Consider the following 23,743-nt stretch of genomic DNA (forward strand, 5'->3'; position numbering starts at 1 on the left):
TTGTGTGCAAAGGCTTGTTTCCCAGCATGCATCACAGCTACAGCTGTCCTCACAAAAGCGGCCGTTTGTCGTCCGGGTCCTCGTCGGTATCTACAATACAGAAAATACATAAAGTTGTAAACATTGACTAGCATTGATGCTAAGAGAGGCAAAAATATGATAAACATGGAAACGAAGTTTGGAATGATAAAGGAATACAGTAAAGCCCTGCGATACGGGACTAATTCGTTCTGAGGTGGGGATCGCAGGTGAAATGGTGGTAAGTCGAATGATGGAAGCGCTTAATAATAAGCTAATCTGTTCCAAATCCCTGGTACCCTGGGTAAGAAATAAAAAATTCAAAGTAGTATGTAGCAAGCACAGTATATAAGCCGACTCTATAAAACTGCTTCAAAATAGCCCCATATTAAAAAAATAGATATTAAGATTTTAATGAAACATATACCTAAACAACAATAATTATTTAAATGTGTAGATAATAAAGATCAATATACAGTTACTAAACATAAAAATAAATCAGTTTGAAATCATTTCCTGTACCTTTAAGCAGCAGTTTGATGGCAGACATTCGTAGAACATTTTTGTATGTCACTATCATTTCCTTTTTCGATGCGATTATCGTTGTCACTGTTTTGCACATTTTCTTATCCCTTTTATTCTTGGGACCCAATATTATGGGAAAAAGATCAATACAATACACTGCATCACATTAATGTGAGATTTGGCCATTCTCATACACCATCGGGACATAACTAAATGACTGAGCATGAAGGAAAAAAAACAAGTGAGGGGAGAACATGAGGACACAACTTTTTGGGTGGTAATGCCTGGCGTACGCCCTCTTGTGTTCATTTTGTTTCATGTGCATACAAGCCGACCCTCAGAATTCAGTACGTAGAGTATATTACAGTGGGACCTCGCTACTTCGCGGTTCCACGTTCGCGGGTTCAAAGCTTCGCGGGTCTAAAAAACAACAACAATAATAATAAAATAATACATATATTTTTTTAAAAGCATTTTTGAAGGGGCATCGCTACTTCGCGGATTTTCACTTTTCGCAGGTGGTTTTAGTCCCCATTAACCGCGATAACCGAGGGATTACTGTATTGTTCTATATACAACACTATATCAATCATATACATATGTGTATATGATTAAATTAAAATAATACATCTTGGTGCGACATGACTGAGCTGGTACAGTGGGGTAGCAGGTAGAATGATTGACTAAATCGTTCATTGGTTAGTTATATCCCTTGCGTGGGTAACAATTGGTGTGCCTTCTTCATACTTCCTGACAAACTCAAAAGGCTGAAACGCAGGGGCATAATAAATAAATAAATAAATAGAAATATATATACTATTTTATCACTAATGTTTCGTACGTGAACATAATTTCAATGTTTTTATCTGGGGTGTAGGGGGGTCCAGAACCCTTTATTCAACAAGCATCGGGTTTCCATCCTCTGCTATATGACAATTAAACCTTAGATAGGTCTACTGTACTTAGTTAAAAGTACAACTGCAAGAGGCGCTCACCTGCCACCGACTCCGGCGGCGAATAGAATTGTCCATCAGACATGGGGCCGTGACCTGGGAGCCGTGCAGGCTCGGCGGCGGCCTCGGCCAGTGAGCGGCACCCTATGAAAAAGAACATGACGTGGGTGAGCGGGGCCAGAGGAGAAGGTACAACGCGATTCTGACTCACGGTTGTCGTCGTAGACCTCTTGAGGCAGGACCTTGAAGTCCAGGAGCCAGGTCTCCATCCAGGCCAGAACAAAAGAGACGATGGGTAGCAGATAGCCGAACGTGCCCTGCGACAACAGCTAACACAAACAAGGGGCGCGTTTAGTGTTTAAGGAACCAATAAGGAGATTCCCTTGATCTTTGATCACTGACCTTTGACAAAATGACTTTGGCAATGAGGAAGGCACAACTGACTGCGGTGGTGATCTGAGCATTGGACAAAAAAAAGGCAGCAAGATAGAATGTGAATTCTTTGTGGTGGGCCTGTTTGTTATTTTCTCAATCAATCGATTGCGGAACCGCTTTTGTAAAAAAGACAACATAAAACCATAGAGAGAAAACTGATCGTTACATTACTAGTCTACAAATTGACAGAAAATGTGCAAAAGCTTGCAGATTACTTATAATTTTTATATTTTAAATATTTCAATGAGGAGAAAATGTCAATGATGACAGAGGGTTCAATTACTTATTTCCAGCTCCTTCAAACTCACACAGAACAAAACAGTGTCTGCTTCAACTAAAAGCGCCCACACACTTATAGGTTTCCATATTTGAGTGAGGATAGCATGCAAACAATGACTGGAAGCGGAAGAATAAGTAAAGGAACCGTCCAAAATTCAGGAGTGTCTGCTCTGACTAAAACCACCCAAATATTTACAGGTATTCATATTTAAATGTAAATAGCATGCAAATAATGACAAAAGGGGAGAGAATAAGCAACTCAGCCGTCCAAAACCAAACGGATGAAGAAAAAAATCTGCTTCAACTAAAAGCACCCATAAAGGTTTCCATATGTTAAAGAGAGTAGATAGCATGCAAACAATGACAGAAAGGGGAAGAATAAGTAACTGCACTATTAAATAAACAGATGAAAAAAATCATGTATTTTTGAACTAAAACAACCTAAAAATTGATCAGTTTCCTTATTTTAATAAGGACTGCATTCAAACAATGACAGATGGGTTCTTATACTTCTTCAAAATCACACATATGAAATAGAACCTGCCTCGAACTAAAATAATTCAAACATTTACAGGTTTCCTTATTTTAATAAGGATTGCATGCAAACAATGATAGAAGGGGAAATAATAAGTAACTGAACACTGGGACAAGACCAGTCCTGGTTAATGAGCCAGACTGATTTGCAGCTACAAGAAGCGTCTGGTTGAAGTTATTGCCGCCAATAATATTAAAAATAACAGTTCAATTACTAATTCCTCCGCCTCCCTGCTCATGATCCAAAAATGTTTGTTCAACCCAGATTTTTGATCATTTACGATAAATGCGCTTGTTTGAAGACAAGACTTTTTTATTTGCAAAAAAAAAGTGGTTAGCATTTGACTTACCCTATTCCTTAAGTTCATTTGCCAACTGATATGTGGAGAATAATGCTCCGGAAATGATAATTATTTTTTTTTTACCCTCTGTGCCACTAATTACGATAATTTTTCTTGTGTCAAGATAAATAGACTTTTTTTTTAATTAAAAATGTTTTTTTTGTCTACTCACTGCCACTGCCCACCAGTGTCTCAGCCTGCAGACAGCATATGCCAAGATGAGGACAGCAAAACGGAACACGGCCAGGAGCTGAGTGGGTGGAGCCAAAGTAGGAAGGGGCGTAAAGACAAATTCAAGGAATTCTACAAAACAACAAATGTGCATTTCTCACAAAGATGTCAAAGAAAGAGGAATGGTAGTCGTAGTGAAGCACTTCCTGGTTGAGTCGCTGGGGAAGCCCGCCGCTCTCCTGACACACAAGAAGCTTACACTCAACAGCGCCCACTACAGTCAAGACACTTCCGAGCGAAATACAACTCACGTTAAGCTCGATGATCCACAGCAAGGTGACAAACAAGAAATCAAAGGTGACGAAGAGGCAGAATGTCCGCCTGACGTCTGAGATGCATTTTTTCTCATCTTCGTACGAGGCCTGCAATGGCGTGGAGCTCCGGAACCCGTGGGGCCCCGGGCCCCCCGACTCGGCGCGGCTGCTGCATCGGCTGTCCATGGCGACGCCAGCTGGGTGGTAGTCAATGGCGGTCAACGGCTTTGCTGCTCTTCACATGACGCCTAAAACACACTGCATCCGGAACGGACACTGCAACAAATGGAAAGCCTTTTTTTAAAGTGGATTAAACAATTCATGCAAAGAAGGAATGAATGTAAAGGAAAAACGCTCCCGACATAAACCAAATGGAAACAATATCCATATAGTGTAACAAGAATGAGTAGAATGCTACTGTTTACAAGATGTGGAACCTCTTCCATCTTGTTGAAGTGGATTAAACCAATCTAGCAAGGTTGAATGATTGTAACTGGGGAAAAACTCTCCTTATAAACCCGAAACGTGCTTGCTTATGGTCGATGAGCTGAATTCCCAAACGTAATATCTACAAAGTGTATCGTGAACGATTAAAATGCTATTGTTTACAAGTAGCGTGAACCCCTCTCTGTCTTTTATGAAGTGCATTGAAGCTTTCAACAGGGGGGACAAAAATAACTAAGGAAAAACTCCCGCTACAAACCCCAAATCTACTAACTCTTGGCAGATCCATCAAATTACTGCAAATAACATCCACCAAGTGTGTTGTCAACAGATAGAATGCTATTGTTTACCAAAGCTTGAACCCACCACTGTCTTTTTGAAAGTGGATTAAGACTTTCTGGCAGGGTGGAATAAATCTAACTGGGGAAAAACTCTAAACAAATCATAAACACACTCACCTATTAAAGACAAATTTCCGGAAATAACTCATAAAAGTCAAAGTAAAGGAGTAGAATAATACTGTTAACACGTAGCGTGAACCACCGTCTTGTCTTTTTTGAAGTTAATGAAACCATTCTAGTAGAGGGGATTACATGTAATAGGAAAAAAAAGCTCTGGGAAGAAACCCAAAACATACTTACGTATGGTAGATAAGCCAAATTCCTTGGAATAATAGCCACAAAGTATGTCCTGAATGAGTAAAATGCAAATGTTTACAAATAGCGTCAGCCCTCCTCTGTTGTCTTTTAAATGGACTAAACCATTTTAGTAGGAGGGAATAAATGTAACAGGGGGAAATAACTCTCCCTAGAAACCCGAAATGTACTTATGTATGGTAGATGAGCCAAATTCTTGAGAATAATATCGAGACGCTAACAACAATAGCAGGAAGAAATAGGGGTAACTTGGGAAGACTTGTGACAAAAGTACAATAGAAAGCTTTCCCAAATATTTGTACTCGTACTTCCCTACTTATAAGGGTGCGCAATAGATCAAACATGTCCTTTGACACGATTATTACAAATGAATAAAAATACTTTGAGACATATTTGTGGAAATTCCCCCCCTGGTCTGGTTTGTGGTTCATCATCATTTTTTTCCTTTTCTTTTCAAGAGAAGCAATCTATTCTAGCAGGGGGAAATAAATGGAACTCGGGAAAATTCTACCAAAAAAAATACATTACAATGCTCACACAAAAGGTTCCGCTTGCACTTTTCCATTAATAGAGCGTATAAGAGTTTTAAAATGTTGTTTGACATCATTATAATCCATAAAAAATGATCCATTGAGTCATATTTGATGAAATCACACCCCAATTTAGTTTGTGGTTTGATTGTGCCGACTGTGTTGTATGGTGCAGAGACTTGGAGCCTGAACGCAGATTTGAGAAGGAAATTAAATGTTTTTGAGATTAAGTGTTTGAGCAGTATATTAGGAGTGACAAAATTGGATAGATTCAGAAATGAAATTGTGAGAGACAGAACTGGAGTAGTCGTGGAACTGTGCAAGCGTGTGGATAAGAGAGTACTCGGTTGGTTGGACACATGGAGAGGATGGATGAAGAGCGAATGTTGAAGGGGATCTACAGAGCAGAAGTAAATGGAAAGAGACCAAGTGGAAGGCCGTGATTGACGTGGATGGATAGTGTTATGAGTGCACTGCAGGAAAGAGGTCTAAATCTAGTGGAAGCTCGAGCTCTTGTTGGTGATCAGAATGAATGGAGAGGTGTTGTAAAAGGATGGTGGGATGTTTGGACGCGTTCTAAGGGGTGGGATACGGCAGGGGTAAACCAGTGAAAGCTGTGGGGCTCTGCTGTTGAACAAAAGAGTGTGTTGTGTCACCCTGACCCGAGTGACATGGCCGCTTTCTTGCGTCCCGTTTAATCTGGAGGGACGAAAGCATGACCAACTTAGGTGCCGAGGTGCTTAACTTGTTTGGGTGTTTGGGCATTTCGGTTGGCCATGATCCAAAAATGTTTGTGTGTGTTTTTTTTTGCTATTTTTTCCCTCTTGTTACTGTATGTGTTTGTCTGAAGCTTATTTGCAAAAATAAATAACACAGTTACACCTGTCCACGAGTAGTGTTACAACCTTACCCGGTACATTGATGTCTACTTGTAAAAGACAAATTAAGGCACCATTTCTAAAATTTGAAAGGGCTAGCACAAAACAAATCATAAACTAGGGAGGGAGAAAGCAAAATGTGTTCCAACTGTACCCGGTCTCCTCTACAGTCATTGTAACCTATTTGTGCCCAGAACATTCTGTGAATAAAAGCTTCGAAGTAACTGCTCATCCTCTTCAGGCTTTATTTTGATAACCTGCCTTCTCGCTCGTCTGAATTAAATGAACACGTGTAGGAAGAAAAAGTTGTTTCTCAACATTGGGAGTCAAACACTTTTCAATCGTCGTTTGAAAGAATTAAATATTTGATTAATGGTTGTACTATCGCTCCGTGGTCTTGTGACTACCCCCATTCCCCCCACTCCCCAGTGAAGACAGACGCTGCAAAATATCCGTGTTGAATAAGGCGTGACTGCATCCGCATATCTCGATCAATCACTTGAAAAGATGATCAAATTTAAGGTGATTTTTTTTTGTTGACTGCTATAAAATGTTGTAACGGGGCATGTGGCGACGTCATCATGAGCGTTGTGATGGAGCAAATAGCGACATCGTCGTTATAACCATTTGTAACATAGCTTGAATGAAAAACACGTTACTAAAAAAAAAAAATTGCTCCAATAAAAACTGAGGAGAGAAAATGTTGACGTCATTTTTTCCCAAAATGAAGACGTCGGTCTAGATGTTCTGAATCTCATTTTGGGCTGAAACCGACGCATAAAAACAATACGTTTCCACATCAACGCTTAAGGTAAAATAAATCAAATTAATTGTTCACATACCTTAGAAAACGGCTTTTTTTCCGTTCTCAAAGACTCGTCAGCAGGTTGTTGTGAACCCGGATAGGAGAGCTTTCATTTTCACCTGACTTGCACTTCCTGCTTGGGGTAAATAAACCCGGAAGTGGAATCCGCGGAGCATTGTGGGACGTTGAGTTTACGATATATATATATATATATAAGGAAACATTTAGAAAAAAGCCAGAAAAAAAAAAAATATATATATATATAAATATATATATATATATATATATATATATATATATATATATATATATATATATATATATATATATATATATATATATATATATATATATATGTAACCGCGTTGTACGTGTCCCACCAAAGATCCACATTCACGCTGGACTGGATGATGAGGTTTTTTATTATTACAGTTCTGCAAATGGATGAGTCACAACATTAGCTTTTTCTGCTGGGTTTGATCTCTTTGATCTCTTTGTAGTACTCTGGTTAAACTGACAACAAAGCATATCAAAGAGCTGTCTTTTCACTTTACAGAAAATACATTTTAGAATATCACAATACATTTATAAATCTTTGCATTTTAACAAGATACTTTTAACAAGAGATCGTATAGTGGATTTTTAACGTTTACAATGAATTCAACATGTTTTTCTTTACTCTGAATTTTAACCAACATCATCCTTTTTTAATGTATATGAAAAAATAGGAATAAAAACAATAATGAGTATAAAAATGGGTACAATTTACCTGCAAATGGATGAGTCACAACATTAGCTTTTTCTGCTGGGTTTGATCTCTTTGATCTCTACAAGGGGAATTAATATTTAGTAAAACAGAAACAAAACGAAAATAAATCAAAACAGCTTGACAATATCAATCACATTACTATGCATGGTGAGAGATTTGTCAGCTGGGGTTATAATGTTTAAAATTAACTTATTTTGTGGAGCACCAAAAGATATGTCTTACCTTTGTAGTACTCTGGTTAAACTGACAAAACCCCGCCTCCTGGTCACATGTTAGAAGCCAAAACCAAACCCCACCCCATACCAGCAGATGGCACTGTTGGACTCAGCATTGCAGGACATTTACCAAAAACTATACACATATTTTAGCAGGAATTTCAATAAAATAAAAGTTATTATTACACCCGTTACATACACCCCCCTGAAATTCTGCTAAATATGGGAGTGCTACACTAAAAAGAAAAAAAATCACATGCCAAAAAGGCAAATACTGATGAAAAAGAGGACACGAAAACTGGTACAGTATTACAAGGAACAAACTGAAGTGCATGTCAGTTCTAAAACTCTCCCAAAAAGGAGTGTGAAAAGAAAGGAGGCGAGCAAACTCCTAACTAAGCACAGACTCAAAGATGCCTGTTACATCTCTGAAATATCAAACATTGTTCCTGTAGTTGTAAGTGCTCACATAGGCACAATTCTTGTTTCTTACTCAAGCTTTGTTACTCAAACTGAAAGTGCATCTCTACTGAACTTAAACTAGGAACTTGCAGATATTGCGGACAGATGATTGTCACCTACCACATGGTCATTCATCTGACAAATAAGACGACTAGGAGGCCTGATGGACTGGCGGACCCTAAGACCATAACGGTTAGGTTGAGCACAAATAACCTGAGCTTGAAGGTCTGGGGCAGTCAAGTCTAAACAGTCAGTATCAGGGGAGTCTGCGTCCAGATGGTCAGTGTTCAATGGGGTCTCGTCTGGGAGACCCATACCCAAAGGGATCATGTTTTCAGAGCACTGTGATGGGCTTTCCGTATTGTCACTTGAAGTATGGTCAACATCTTGTTCGGGGATGTGCTGACTTCCTCGGCTGGATGTATCAACACTGCGAGAGTCGGACTGGGCATCAGATCTGCTGTCTAGTGAGTTATCCTCTACCTCTGGATGAACTTGCTCTTCACCTGCCTGTATCACCCAGTTTACTGTACGGACATCACTGTCTTCAACCGCGTCAGGTAAATCAGGGCATACATCACTTCCATGCATAGCAGCGTCAGACTCTGAGTGTTCAGATTCGCTGGCCAGATCATCCTCACAGGGCAAGAAGCTAACAGAGAGCAGCAAATTCCTGTGAACTACCTTCTCTTTGCCCGTCAGACAATCCTTGACTCTGTAGACATTGAGATCAGGCTTGACTGATATGACTTCATACGGGGTTGACTCCCACTTGTCTGCAACTTTGCGTTTCCCCGGGACACCTCTGTTGGCGATCAACACCCGGTCTCCCACGACGAGAGGTGATCCTTTGGCCCTACGGTTGTACAGCTTGGCATGACGAGTCTGTTCTCTGAGAGTATTCCTCTGTACAATCTGAGCAGCTTCATGTAGATCTTTCTTCAGATGGCGTACAAAGTCAGAGTAGCTGACAACAGCATCATTGGTATTAGCATGTTGAAACATGACATCGACAGGGAGACGAGGGATCCTACCAAACACTAGGTAAAACGGTGCAAACCCTGTTGTCTCATGCTCTGTGCAGTTATAGCAGAATGTGAGCTGCTGCAGCATTTGTGGCCACTTTGCTTTGGGCTGAGGGGGAAGGGTTCTGATCATATCTCCCAATGTTCGGTTGAATCGTTCTGCGATGCCATTTCCCATGGGGTGGTACGGAGTGGTATGGGATTTCTGCACCCCTGCCATCTCTAGAAGCTCTTTGATCAGTTTGCTCTCAAAATTAGCTCCCTGATCAGAGTGGATACGCCGTGGGAAACCATAGACAAGGAAGAAATCCTGCCACAGACGGCGAGCAACTTGTTTGGCGGTTTGATTTCTGCAAGGGAAGGCGTGCGCCATCTTGGAGAAATGATCAGTTACGACCAGGACATCTACAGACTTGTTCTCTTGCTCAGCAGTCCAAAAGTCTATACAGACCAACTCCATAGGCTCAGAGGTGACTATGTTCTTGAGTGGTGCACGGTTGTGTGGTTCCGGTGTTTTCCCTACTACACAGCGCTGACAGGATTTGACATAATTCACAACATCACGTTCCATGCCATTCCAGAAGAATCGTTGCCGCACCAGAGACAAAGTACGGTTCTGGCCTTGGTGACCTGCTGAGTCATGTAAACCTTGAAGGACTTTCTGTTTCAATGAATCAGGCACCACAAACTGGAAGATTTTCTTGGCCATGTGAGGATCTTTCCTTATTTTGTAGAGCATGCCATTCTGTATGGTGAGTCTGCTCCAATGCTTCAGTAGTTTCATCACACTAGGCGACTCGACAGCTCTCTCACGCCTGGTAGGTCTCTTGTGTCTATGCACAAAGTACATGGTCCTGCTTATTGTGTTGTCCTGTTCTTGTAAACCAACAAGCTGACTCTGTGGGAGTGCCGTTGACTGATCTCCCTTCTGCAGAAGATTGAAGTTGGCGTCTGTTCCCATCACTTGACCCACGCCACCAGTGGACTGAGCACTGAAGACAGCAGCAACCTCTTCTGATGTCACAGAACCATTGGAGCCTGATGGAATTGCCCTTTTTACTGACTCGTCTGATGTCCCAGCACTCTCGTCTACAACAGCGTGACAATTGTTGGATACTCTGAACACCTCTTGCACAGTACTGTTGTTCACCCTGTTGACTTGGTCCAAGAGCGAAGTATAGGGCTCGGTAACAAGGCGATGACCCACACATGACCGTACAAATGGCTCACGGCTCAGAGCGTCGGCTACGATGTTCTTTGGTCCGGGAATGTACTTCAGGTCAAAATTGTATGCAGCTAGCTTCGCTACCCACCGCTGTTCACACGCATCAAGTCTTGGTTTGGTCAAAATGTATGTAAGTGGGTTATTGTCGGTCCACGTGGTAAAGTGTCTTCCTTTCAACCAATGGCTGAATTTATCACATACCGCCCATTTCAAGGCAAGAAATTCGAGCCTGTGTGCAGGGTAGTTGAGCTGGGAGCGAGAGAGCGTCTTACTTGCAAAGGCGACTGGTCTGGCTACTTTTCCACCAGGTGGCAGCTGTGACAGGACTGCTCCAATCCCATCAAAGGATGCGTCGACAGCCAGAATAAACGGCGCATCAAAATCTGGGTGGGCCAGAGTGACACATGTCACGAGGTCGTGCTTCAGTGTTTCAAAGGCGTTCTGGCATGCATCGGACCAATCTGCAGGCGTCAGCTTCACTTGACCTTTCTTGCGGGCTCTCTTGCGCTTATGCTTGTCACCAGATTCAGATGTGAGCCTGAACAGAGGTTTTGCCTTCGCAGAACATGCTTCAATGAAGCTTTGGAAATACATCACCATGCCTAGAAAAGATCTGATTTTACTAGGGCATGGCGTCTTGCCATCCGACTCCATTAGATCAGTGACTTGTACGTCATTTATCGCTCTCACTTTCTCGGGGTCAGTCCGAATTCCATCCTCACTGATGACATGCCCAAGAAATTTCACAGTCCGTCTGAGGAAAAAACACTTTTTGGGTGCGAGCTTGAGGTTGTGTTCCTTAAGGCGAGTAAACACCATCTGCAGGCGTTGGAGTGCAACTTCCTCTGTGGGGGCAAACACCATCAGATCGTCGAGGTAACATAATAGGCTCATGAAATTCTGATCACCAAATATTGACATCATCATCCTCATAAATGTTGCTGGGCTGTTGCAAAGTCCCTGAGGGAGCCGGTTGTACTCGTGAAGGCCGAATGGTGAGGAGAATGCCGTGTACTTTTTGTCGTCAGGGTGCAAGGGGACATTGTAGTAGCCTGACGTCAGATCCATTGTGGAGAAAAAGGCATTTCCCCCAAGTGCGGCCAAAGCATCAGCTTGATGCGGTAGTGGGTAGGCATCCTTTATGGTTCTTGCATTAAGCCTTCTGAAATCAGTACATACCCTTAGTTCTCCATTCCGCTTCCATATGAGAACAAGCGCAGATGCATAGTCGCTAGTCGACTTCTGAATAATTCCTTTCTCTTCCATCTCGTTCAGAGTCGTCCTCAGTTTTTCATACTGACTTGGTGGTATACGTCTGTAGGGTAGACGGAACGGCTTATCATCAACAAGGTGGATACGATGTACAAACTCTTTGGCCTCTCCACAGTCCATCTTATGGCGAGAAAAGATTGACTCGAATTGTTCGATGATATGAAGGAGCTTGTCTTTACACTGCAGCGAAACCTCACATGACTTCAGGTCAATGTCTTGCAGTCCCAGAGCTTCCAATGCACGCATCATGTCCTCTTCTGACCTGGGTCGGACCTCTTTGCTCTGTACACTCTGCACGTTGCACTTGACCTCCTCTGCATTGGGCAGGTCTTCCGCTGCGATACAAGGAGACACATCTGCAATTTTCCTGTTTCTTCTCAGCACCACAACTCTGTCCGTGGGATTAAAGACTTTAACAGGCACCCATCCATCTCCCCAGAGTGGAGTAACAACTCGTCCGACAAGGACTTGTCTGGGCGCAGCCTTAGATTGGGTTGGCTCAACGACCACTGTGCTGCCCGCTGATGCCCCGGCCAACTCAGGTAACTTACCCCAAATAACGTACTCGGTCCGTGGATTCAGCGTCACGCAACTCTTGATCTTTACTGTCCCTACCTTGTCTGGAATGCAATCACCTCTCCATCTCTCTGTGTTGGAAAGCATTGACAGGAATTGACTGTGGTTATCGGACAGACCGTTGTCAGGAGTGGAAACTAATCTCCAATAGCCATCAGTACTTTTCAATTGAGTCAAAATATATTTGATGGCATTGCTGCCAAGGATCATCTGTTCTGTCTGGCCTGGCACCACCATTACTGGTATTATCATTTGGCACCCGTAAACTGTGACGTGAATGTCGTACATATCTCTGGGAGAAACTTGGTGTCCACCGCAGCCTACAATGACATAATCATCGGCCGTGTAACTCATCATATCAGGGAATTGCTGCAGGAGGTACTTAGCTGTGTCCTCACTTACTGTACAAGCCATCGACCCGCTGTCCAACAGCGCTCTGAAAGTGGGGCCTTCTTGCACAAGTACAGGTGTGTAAAACAGTTCGTCAGTCTCCGCTATTCTCTGAAACCCCTGAAAGATCAGCTTCTTCGATGGAGGTATCTTGTTGCTATACAACTCATAAATTGATTTATTGTCTTGCATGTCAGGCTTCACATTAGTGGTGGGAGGTATACTCAGTTGATTTGCACTGTTCTCCCCTAAGCGCAGATCAGTTAGTTTCCCTGAGGCAGCGGGACAACTTTCGTCACTGGACAATCACGTCGAGAATGCCCTGGGGCATGGCAGTGAAAGCAAAGGTTTTTGTCTCGGCAATGAGAGAGAGCACTGTGTTCGACTTCTTTGCAAATGATACATGGCTTGGCAGTGAAACCATTTATTCTGGCTCCAGGTCGCCTGGTTGGAGCTCCCCCTCTCTCTTGAAACTGGTTCGAGGTAACACGTATCAGAACTTTCTCCAACATACTAATAACGTCCGTTAGAGAGACATACTGTGGGCTCGAAGTCTGAGGTGGCTCGTGCACGAGGGTTGGACCATGGTTCACCTCAGCTTTGTGTACGGCAATTTCCGCTCTATTCGCAGGTTGTTGTAGGGAATCTGCTTTGTAGCTCTTCTCAGCGTGGTATTCATTCAGCACCTCTAGTACCTCACATGCTGACCACTTTTCGATGGTTTTTGATCTGTAAGTGAGTGCCAGTTCCTTGCATGGGCAGTTCCTAATAAATATGCGAGTAACCTCTATTTCAGGGTTGTCAAATGTTTTGCCCTGCTCTCTCAAGCACTCAGAGGCAAGGTCAGCTGCTCTGTTTAGTCTCAGCCAGTAGTCATAGGGGTCTTCCTGGTCTTTGGGCAAAGTTGAATAAAAGTCAGCTAAAGGGACAGCAGAGTACTTGGTACAGCTAAAGTATTTCCTGAGAAGACTATAAATCATGTCAGGGCGGGTATAGACGTCTATATTACTGTTTCTAATGCTAAACCTAACTACATCTTTAGCTTTTCCTCTCAAATGTATAAGGATTTCCTCTGCTTGCTCTTCAAGTTTCACATCACTCCTTTTTATAAATGTCCTCATTAGATCTTCCCACTCATGTATTGTTATTGAGTCTGAGCCATCCCCAATAAATGACGGCGGTTCCTTAACCTTTCTCTGCGTTACCACCTGACTCAATCTGTTTGCTTCATCTTGTGTGGCAGCAGCGTTAGGAGCTACTATATTATGTGACTGTATATTTGAGAATATGCTATCAGCCAATTTATGTCCTATCTCCTGAATAATATTTGTCATGTGATCAGCTAAACCCTCAGAAATTTCACTCGCGGAATTTGGCGTAGATGTGGGTCTGACCTGAGGTGAAGGTAGGCTAGCATGTTGGTCAGCTGCATTATGGGTGCTCACACTGGAACTTGCCTCTACTCTATGTGTCGCACCACCTGGGGTAGAACTATTATCAGAGGGGATGGGGGTAAACATGCCCCTGCCCCTGCCAAAGTGAATAGGTGTGTCAAATTGTGGAGCTAACACATTGCTCTGATTAAACATGTTTCAAAGATTAACAGAAAAAAATGTAAATAAGTCAAAATCACAAAATAAATCAGCAGCCTTCGTATCACTGTGACACTGCACTGTAATGAGCTAAACAATATCGCTCATGTAACTAAAATTTCAAATACTGTGAGCTCATGTGGCAGGTAGGACAGTCCTCGGTTCGGCGAGTTTGATAGAAGTCACGGGTCACGGCACCAATGTAACCGCGTTGTACGTGTCCCACCAAAGATCCACATTCACGCTGGACTGGATGATGAGGTTTTTTATTATTACAGTTCTGCAAATGGATGAGTCACAACATTAGCTTTTTCTGCTGGGTTTGATCTCTTTGATCTCTTTGTAGTACTCTGGTTAAACTGACAACAAAGCATATCAAAGAGCTGTCTTTTCACTTTACAGAAAATACATTTTAGAATATCACAATACATTTATAAATCTTTGCATTTTAACAAGATACTTTTAACAAGAGATCGTATAGTGGATTTTTAACGTTTACAATGAATTCAACATGTTTTTCTTTACTCTGAATTTTAACCAACATCATCCTTTTTTAATGTATATGAAAAAATAGGAATAAAAACAATAATGAGTATAAAAATGGGTACAATTTACCTGCAAATGGATGAGTCACAACATTAGCTTTTTCTGCTGGGTTTGATCTCTTTGATCTCTACAAGGGGAATTAATATTTAGTAAAACAGAAACAAAACGAAAATAAATCAAAACAGCTTGACAATATCAATCACATTACTATGCATGGTGAGAGATTTGTCAGCTGGGGTTATAATGTTTAAAATTAACTTATTTTGTGGAGCACCAAAAGATATGTCTTACCTTTGTAGTACTCTGGTTAAACTGACAAAACCCCGCCTCCTGGTCACATGTTAGAAGCCAAAACCAAACCCCACCCCATACCAGCAGATGGCACTGTTGGACTCAGCATTGCAGGACATTTACCAAAAACTATACACATATTTTAGCAGGAATTTCAATAAAATAAAAGTTATTATTACACCCGTTACATATATATATATATATATATATATATATATTATTTATATTTTATATTTTATATATTATATATTTATATATATATATATATATATATATATATATATATATATATATAAATATATTTATATATATATTTTATATTTTATATTTTTTTTTGTCTTTTTTTTCCATTAAAAAATGGTTAATCAAGCATTAAAATTTGATTAGAGATTGTCTCAAACAGAAGTCATCCAAAACATTTTACAGATTCGTTTTGGACTCAGCATATATGTTTTGATTCTTTCAAACTTATGAATACTCGAAAAGGTAACCTTACCTTAAATTTCTGCGGAAGGCAGTGGTGTACATGAAAACAGAAGTACAGTACGTACTTGGATGGGAGGCCGCCTGGGAATACCAGGTGCTGTAAGCTTTTTACTTCCAGCAAATTTTTGTGTATTTTTTCGGCTTCGGAGGAGCCCCTTTTGGACGGACACGGCATTCTTTCAAAACCTGTTTGCAAAACAAATAAATGAAGAAATACGGACATATTAAACCCCTGTTGTTTCATAATGTGCTACCCCTCTTGGCAAACAGTGGCGTTGCAACTTCCGCGGTGTTGATTATAAATACTGAAAATTCACCCTCTTCTTTCGCTTACGGCCATACTACCCTGAACACGCCCGATCTCGTCCGATCTCGGAAGCTAAGCAGGGTCGGGCCTGGTTAGTACTTGGATGGGAGACCGCCTGGGAATACCAGGTGCTGTAAGCTTTTTACTTCCAGCAAACTTTTTGGTATTTTTTCTGGCCTCGGAGCAGCCCCTTTTGGACGGATTTGCATTCTTTCACAACCTTTTTGCAAAACAAATAAATGAAGAAATACGAACATATTAAACCATTGTTGTTTTATAATTTGCTACCCCTCTTGGCAAACAGTGGGGTTGCAACTTCCGCGGTGTTGATTATAAATACTGAAAATTCACCCTCTTCTCTCGCTTACGGCCATACTACCCTGAACACGCCCGATCTCGTCCGATCTCGGAAGCTAAGCAGGGTCGGGCCTGGTTAGTACTTGGATGGGAGACCGCCTGGGAATACCAGGTGCTGTAAGCTTTTTACTTCCAGCAAACTTTTTGGTATTTTTTCTGGCCTCGGAGCAGCCCCTTTTGGACGGATTTGCATTCTTTCACAACCTGTTTGCAAAACAAATAAATGAAGAAATACGAACATATTAAACCATTGTTGTTTTATAATTTGCTACCCCTCTTGGCAAACAGTGGGGTTGCAACTTCCGCGGTGTTGATTATAAATACTGAAAATTCACCCTCTTCTCTCGCTTACGGCCATACTACCCTGAACACGCCCGATCTCGTCCGATCTCGGAAGCTAAGCAGGGTCGGGCCTGGTTAGTACTTGGATGGGAGACCGCCTGGGAATACCAGGTGCTGTAAGCTTTTTACTTCCAGCAAACTTTTTGGTATTTTTTCTGGCCTCGGAGCAGCCCCTTTTGGACGGATTTGCATTCTTTCACAACCTGTTTGCAAAACAAATAAATGAAGAATTACGCACATATTAAACCCCTGTTGTTCTATAAATGGCTACCCCTCTTGGCAAACAGTGGAGTTGCAACTTCCGCGGTGTTGATTATAAATACTGAAAATTCACCCTCTTCTTTCGCTTACGGCCATACTACCCTGAACACGCCCGATCTCGTCCGATCTCGGAAGCTAAGCAGGGTCGGGCCTGGTTAGTACTTGGATGGGAGACCGCCTGGGAATACCAGGTGCTGTAAGCTTTTTACTTCCAGCAAAGTTTTTGCTATTTTGTTAGAAGAAGAGGGAAGAAAAAAAGAAGAAAAAAAAAAAAAAAAAAAAAAAAATCTCGTCCGATCTCGGAAGCTAAGCAGGGTCGGGCCTGGTTAGTACTTGGATGGGAGACCGCCTGGGAATACCAGGTGCTGTAAGCTTTTTACTTCCAGCAAACTTTTTGGTATTTTTTCTGGCCTCGGAGCAGCCCCTTTTGGACGGATTTGCATTCTTTCACAACCTGTTTGCAAAACAAATAAATGAAGAATTAGTAGCCTAGATGGTAAGGCGCCCGCTTTGAGACTGGGAGGTTCGGGTTCGCGCCCCGGCGGAGTCATTCCTAAGACTTAAAAAGTGGTCGGCGGCGCCCTCTCTTGGCTGCGGCTGCATCGGGTCAGATGCAATCGACATTTCGTTCTGTGTACATTGTTACACAGAATGACAATACAAGGAAATTATTATTATTATTATTATTATTATTATTAAACCCCTGTTGTTCTATAAATGGCTACCCCTCTTGGCAAACAGTGGAGTTGCAACTTCCGCGGTGTTGATTATAAATACTGAAAATTCACCCCCTTCTCTCGCTTACGGCCATACTACCCTGAACACGCCCGATCTCGTCCGATCTCGGAAGCTAAGCAGGGTCGGGCCTGGTTAGTACTTGGATGGGAGACCGCCTGGGAATACCAGGTGCTGTAAGCTTTTTACTTCCAGCAAACTTTTTGGTATTTTTTCTGGCCTCGGAGCAGCCCCTTTTGGACGGATTTGCATTCTTTCACAACCTGTTTGCAAAACAAATAAATGAAGAATTACGCACATATTAAACCCCTGTTGTTCTATAAATGGCTACCCCTCTTGGCAAACAGTGGGGTTGCAACTTCCGCGGTGTTGATTATAAATAGTGAAAATCCACCCTCTTCTTTCGCTTACGGCCATACTACCCTGAACACGCCCGATCTCGTCCGATCTCGGAAGCTAAGCAGGGTCGGGCCTGGTTAGTACTTGGATGGGAGACCGCCTGGGAATACCAGGTGCTGTAAGCTTTTTACTTCCAGCAAACTTTTTGGTATTTTTTCTGGCCTCGGAGCAGCCCCTTTTGGACGGATTTGCATTCTTTCACAACCTGTTTGCAAAACAAATAAATGAAGAATTACACACATATTAAACCCCTGTTGTTTTATAATAATAATAATAATAATAATTTCCTTATATTGTCATTCTGTGTAACAATGTACACAGAACGAAATGTCGATTGCACCTGACCCGTTGTAGCGAGCCGATGCAGCCGCAGCCAACAGAGGGCGCCGCCGACCACTTTTTAAGTCTTAGGAATGACTCGGCCGGGGCGCGAATCACCGACCTCCCAGTCTCAAAGCGGCCCCCTACCAAATGGCTACCCCTCTTGGCAAACAGTGGGGTTGCAACATCCGCGGTGTTGATTATAAATACTGAAAATTCACCCTCTTCTCTCGCTTACGGCCATACTACCCTGAACACGCCCGATCTCGTCCGATCTCGGAAGCTAAGCAGGGTCGGGCCTGGTTAGTACTTGGATGGGAGACCGCCTGGGAATACCAGGTGCTGTAAGCTTTTTACTTCCAGCAAACTTTTTGGTATTTTTTCTGGCCTCGGAGCAGCCCCTTTTGGACGGATTTGCATTCTTTCACAACCTGTTTGCAAAACAAATAAATGAAGAATTACGCACATATTAAACCCCTGTTGTTCTATAAATTGCTACCCCTCTTGGCAAACAGTGGAGTTGCAACTTCCGCGGTGTTGATTATAAATACTGAAAATTCACCCTCTTCTTTCGCTTACGGCCATACTACCCTGAACGCAACCACTTGCAGGTGTGTGATTGCGAGTAGACGGCTGCAGTAGGGAGAGAAAGGCTCTCCCCATTCTTTGTTTTTCTTACTTTGAAGGTTTATTTGAAAGTTTAAGTACTTTGATTTGTCTACTTTTTTCGTTTTTTGCGTCCCCAGCGGACTTGGTGTCTGTCTGGGGAGCCTTTTTGGGTTCTCTCCTTTTTTGAGAGGACAATGGACGGACAGCGTGGCGTCAATCAAGGAGTGGAGGCGAGCAGCCGAGTTGTAGATCTGCCTCCGGGGACTGATAGAAGGAATGAGGTGGCACTCGACAATGAGAAACCAACAACGTCGAAGAACTACGCTACAAACAAGGTATTTAAAAAGTCGAAAATTGTGAATGAAATCGGACTGGACACAAAGGAAAGGAGCATGGACAATGATTCTAACAAAGTAGCTCGATGTGAAGAGAAAGAAAGTGAGGCGGATGAGAATAATATGAACGGATCAATTAATAAAACAACGGATCTGTTTGAGCAAGGACGGAATAATGATGCAGATAAAATGGACGATGGACTGGACGCGAGAAGAAGGAAGGAACATAACATACGTGATAAAGAAAAGAAGAATAACCAAGAAGAAAAAAAAGATATGGGGAATGTGAAAAGACTAAGACAAAGAAAATATTTGAGGGAACTAACAATGCTTTTAGAAACAGAGGGGAGTCAGAACATAGCACCAATTGACTTAATTAAGGAAATTGAGAGGATGGTGGGTGCAGGGAAACTACTCGGACTACGGCCTAAGCAAAATAATCAATATGAAGCAACGCTGGAAAACGAGGAGGCGTGCGAAGCTTTAGATGGAGGTCTTTTATACAAGGGAAATTTAATCCGGACAAAAAGACTTTAAGTGAACGAAATCATGGTCTCCTTTTTGCAACTGCCCCTGTTCATACCGGATGAAGAGGTGCTGGAGAAGCTACAGAGGTGGGGAGTGGACCCTGTCCTTCCATTGAGGCGGCGCTTCTACCCGGGCACATCCGTAGAAGACGGAACGAGGTTCATCAAAGCTAAATTCCCCAAGGATGTGGCCTCCCTGCCGTACTCCACCAGGTTCGAGACTCCGGACGGTCCCCTGTACTGCCGGGTGATTCACGACCGGCAGGTGAAAATCTGCCGGTTGTGCATGAACCCTGGTCACGTGCTGCGGGAGTGTCCGGAGTTCACGTGCAGGGAGTGCTTGCGGCAGGGTCACTACGCCCGGGAGTGCGACGCTCTAAAATGCCCAGACTGCTGCCGTGCACTCGCACGCTGCACTTGTGTTTCCTCTGCCGAGAAAGAGGGAGAAGTAAACGAGTCAGAGATAAACATGGAGACATCAAAGGAGGGGGATGAGGGTCCCTCCCAGGAGCCGGCACCTGTAGAAGATCCCCCCTGTGCCCAACCCCCTGGACAACAGGCCTCAGAGCGCGAGGACTCAGGCATGGACATCGAAATTTTAACCGGAGCGGTTGAGACCGAGGCGGTGGGGGAGAGGGAGCAGAGAGAAGAGGAGACCCAGACGCACATGGAACTAATTAAAGAAGAACCATTGGATGAAGTTAAAAAAGGTAACTGTGACGTTTTAAACAAGTTGGGCAATTTTATGAGCAAGAGGAAAAGGTTAAAACCAAGTATTGACACGGACAAGGTATTACAAGCACGGGAGAGAAGAAGAAAGGCAAAACAAACAGAAATAACTGGAGGGAGATATGAGGTTTTACAGGATGATGGTGGCACATGATATATTTTTGGTTTTTATGTTTTGTCTGACTTGGATTATTTACTGCTACTTATTTAGTTCAATGGGGTGGAATTTTATTTCAATAAACATGAGGGGAGGGGTGAATCCCGAAAAATTACAGAAGTTAATCAGAGAGACTGAGAAAAATGATATTATTTTATTGCAAGAAACGAACTGGACAAGTGTGATAGCGGAGGATTTTAGAAAACGATGGGATGGGGAGGTTTTATTTAATAATTGTGAGGGAAGAGGTAGAGGAGTGGCTTTTTTAATTAAAAGGAATATGGTTGAGGAAGTAACAGAAATATATAATGATAAAAAAGGAAAAATACTAACTATAAGTGTTGGAGAAGGTAATGAGAAAATGAATGTTTGTAACATACATGCACCGAATGAAGAGAAAGAGAAAGTTGAATTTTTTAAGAAATTAAAAGTTCTAATCGAGGCTTGGGGGGAAACTGTGGTTGCTGGGGATTTTAATATAGCACTACAGAAAGAAGATGTGGCAGATAATATAGTTTTTAGAGCAGAAAGGGGAAGAAAGGAACTAATACAGGTAATGGAAGAACTCGACTTAATAGATGTATGGAGAGAAAGGAATAAAGGAGTTAGAAAGTTTAGCAGAAGACAAATTGTTTTAGATGAAATTAAGCAAAGCAGAATTGATATTGTTTTGGCAAAAAGTAGTTTTATGGAGAATTTTAAAAGTATTTACTACAGAAGATGTAATTTTAGTGATCATGACTTTATTGTTTTTAATATAGATCTGAATAAAATAGAGAAGGGGCCGGGGGTATGGATTTTAAATACAAAAGTCTTAAAAGACAATTTTTATCAAATGGAAATAGAAAATATAATTGTGAACAGCATAAAGAACATGACAAAGTATGAAAGTAACTTGGGAATATGGTGGGACAATCTAAAGTATGATATTAAAAGACATTCGATTTTGTTTTGTAAAAAACTGAGAAGACAGGAAAGGGGGAGAGAAGAAAAGTTACGAAAAGAACTAGAAGAGGAACTAAAACAAAGTGATGGGAAAAATGAAAACACGAATAAAATTATGGAAATAGAAGATGAACTTAAAAAAATAGAAGAAGAGAAATTCCAGGGAGCTATGATAAGAAGTAGAGCGAAATATATGATTGAAGGCGAACGATGCACAAAGTTCTTTTTTGAACTAGAAAAAAACAGACAGAAAACGGAAGAAATTAAATGTATTAAAAATGGAGAAGGAAAGAGATTGACAGATAAGGACAATATTTTAAAGGAAATAAAAAGATTCTATACCAACTTATTTTCAAAACAAGGTGTGGAAGAGGGTGCAAAAGATTTTTTATTGAATAATATTAAGAGTAAAGTAAGTAAGGAAGATAAAACAATGTGCAATAGAGACATCAATAGTGAAGAAATAGAGAGAGCCATAGATGAGATGAAAAACGGCAGGAGTCCTGGTCTGGATGGCTTACCATGTGAATTTTACAAGTTTTTTAAAGGTTCTCTTGTTCCTGTTTTAAGACAAATGTATGAAGAAGTGTGGAAAGGAGGGGCTCTCAGCTCAAGGATGTCAAGAGGTTTAATTAAAATTATATATAAAAAGAAAGGGGACAGGGAAGAGCTGCAGAATTTTAGACCCATAAGCCTTTTAAATTGTGACTACAAGATTTTGGCGAAGATAATGGCAAACAGACTGAAGCGGGTCTTACCAACAGTCATCCAAACTAACCAGGCTTATGCGGTAATAGGCAGAAACATCTCAGACACAGTTAATGGTGTGAGGGACAAAGTCTGGTACATGGAGAAGGCAGGAGTCAGTGGCTTTTTAATTAATGCAGACTTAGAAAAAGCGTTTGATAGGGTAGAGCACGATTTTCTATTTGCGGTTTTAGAAAGATTTGATTTTGGAGAAAACATAATCCGGTGTCTGAGATGTCTCTACGCTGATGCCAAGAGTTGTGTCAAATGCAATGGTTTTTTAACAGATTTTATTCCTTTAACCAGGTCAATAAGACAGGGCTGTCCACTGTCAGCAATACTTTACTCTTTGGTTGCAGAACCTTTAGGACTTGCGATCAATGCTGACAATGGAATAAAAGGGGTAAAGATTGAAGGTTTTAAGAATTTTAACACAGAAACCAAAATTTATCAATATGCAGATGACACAACCCTAATTTTAAAAGATGAGCACAGCATTTTTAAAGCGTTGGATGCCATAGAAATATACAGCCGGGGTTCAGGAGCTCGGATGAATGTTGGCAAAACTGAGATTTTAAAATTAGGAAAGCAAACCGCCTTGTCAAGGACACTGCCTTTTAAAGAAGTAAAAGATAACCTTAAAATTCTGGGGGTGAGAATAGGACCAAATGAAAAAGAAACTACGAAACTGATGTGGGAGGAGACAATCGGGAAAATAAGAAATAGATTGGCATTTTGGAAAAGGAGAAGTCTTACTCTGAAGGGAAAAATTTTAGTTGTTAATACACTGTTTTTATCCAAAATATGGAGTGTCCTTGGATCAGTGTGTTTGCCATTACCCACAGTTAAAACTCTGAAGCAGTTTGTGACCGATTTTATTTGGGATGGTAAGCCATCTAAAATAGCCTATGAGACTCTGATTGGAAGGGTGGAGGAGGGCGGTCTGGGATTGCTCGATCCATCCATAAGACTGAAGGCTTTAAGAATAAAAACTGTTAAAAATTTCATGAGGGAGGGAGACAAAGAATCGACACGAATTCTGGAATACTTTTTAGACAAAACTTTTAAAATGGGGCCTTCAGCCTTGTGGATGAAAACAAAAGAATATATGACAAACGGCATTCCAGACTTTTATAGGGAAGTTTTAAGGGCTTGGAGTGATTTTATAGGACATGTAGTTTTTAAACCGGAGGGAAAGGAAGAAATTTTAAATCAACCCTTGTTCTTAAATCCGAATTTA

The 23,743-nt window shown here is 41.6% G+C and overlaps 1 protein-coding gene and 7 non-coding genes across 8 annotated transcripts; 7 read left to right on the forward strand and 1 right to left on the reverse strand.

Moving 5' to 3' along the window:
* Positions 1-14: 14 nt before the first annotated feature.
* stard3nl (STARD3 N-terminal like) lies at positions 15-7,052 on the reverse strand. The gene is made up of 8 exons (XM_088345142.1): positions 6,921-7,052; positions 3,568-3,846; positions 3,418-3,495; positions 3,258-3,335; positions 1,899-1,952; positions 1,708-1,825; positions 1,539-1,640; positions 15-90 (listed from the first exon to the last, which is right to left on the reverse strand). The coding sequence occupies exons 2-8, from the start codon at positions 3,754-3,756 to the stop codon at positions 50-52; spliced, it is 660 nt and encodes a 219-aa protein (XP_088201268.1). The 5' UTR covers positions 3,757-3,846; positions 6,921-7,052; the 3' UTR covers positions 15-49.
* Positions 7,053-16,060: 9,008 nt separating this feature from the next.
* On the forward strand, positions 16,061-16,179 carry LOC148375154 (5S ribosomal RNA). The gene has a single exon (XR_015847992.1). It is a non-coding gene; the product is annotated as a 5S ribosomal RNA (ribosomal RNA).
* Positions 16,180-16,401: 222 nt separating this feature from the next.
* LOC148375155 (5S ribosomal RNA) lies at positions 16,402-16,520 on the forward strand. The gene has a single exon (XR_015848010.1). It is a non-coding gene; the product is annotated as a 5S ribosomal RNA (ribosomal RNA).
* A 222-nt stretch (positions 16,521-16,742) lies between these two features.
* Positions 16,743-16,861, forward strand: LOC148375156 (5S ribosomal RNA). The gene has a single exon (XR_015848026.1). It is a non-coding gene; the product is annotated as a 5S ribosomal RNA (ribosomal RNA).
* Positions 16,862-17,083: 222 nt separating this feature from the next.
* On the forward strand, positions 17,084-17,202 carry LOC148375157 (5S ribosomal RNA). Its single transcript, XR_015848049.1, has one exon. It is a non-coding gene; the product is annotated as a 5S ribosomal RNA (ribosomal RNA).
* A 596-nt stretch (positions 17,203-17,798) lies between these two features.
* On the forward strand, positions 17,799-17,917 carry LOC148375158 (5S ribosomal RNA). Its single transcript, XR_015848067.1, has one exon. It is a non-coding gene; the product is annotated as a 5S ribosomal RNA (ribosomal RNA).
* Positions 17,918-18,139: 222 nt separating this feature from the next.
* Positions 18,140-18,258, forward strand: LOC148375159 (5S ribosomal RNA). Its single transcript, XR_015848082.1, has one exon. It is a non-coding gene; the product is annotated as a 5S ribosomal RNA (ribosomal RNA).
* Positions 18,259-18,686: 428 nt separating this feature from the next.
* Positions 18,687-18,805, forward strand: LOC148375160 (5S ribosomal RNA). The gene has a single exon (XR_015848102.1). It is a non-coding gene; the product is annotated as a 5S ribosomal RNA (ribosomal RNA).
* The last annotated feature ends 4,938 nt before the right edge of the window (positions 18,806-23,743 follow it).

This window comes from Urocampus carinirostris, chromosome 1 (assembly GCF_059441175.1).
Source record: "Urocampus carinirostris isolate Australia breed hairy pipefish chromosome 1, RoL_Ucar_1.0, whole genome shotgun sequence".
NCBI lineage: Eukaryota > Metazoa > Chordata > Actinopteri > Syngnathiformes > Syngnathidae > Urocampus > Urocampus carinirostris.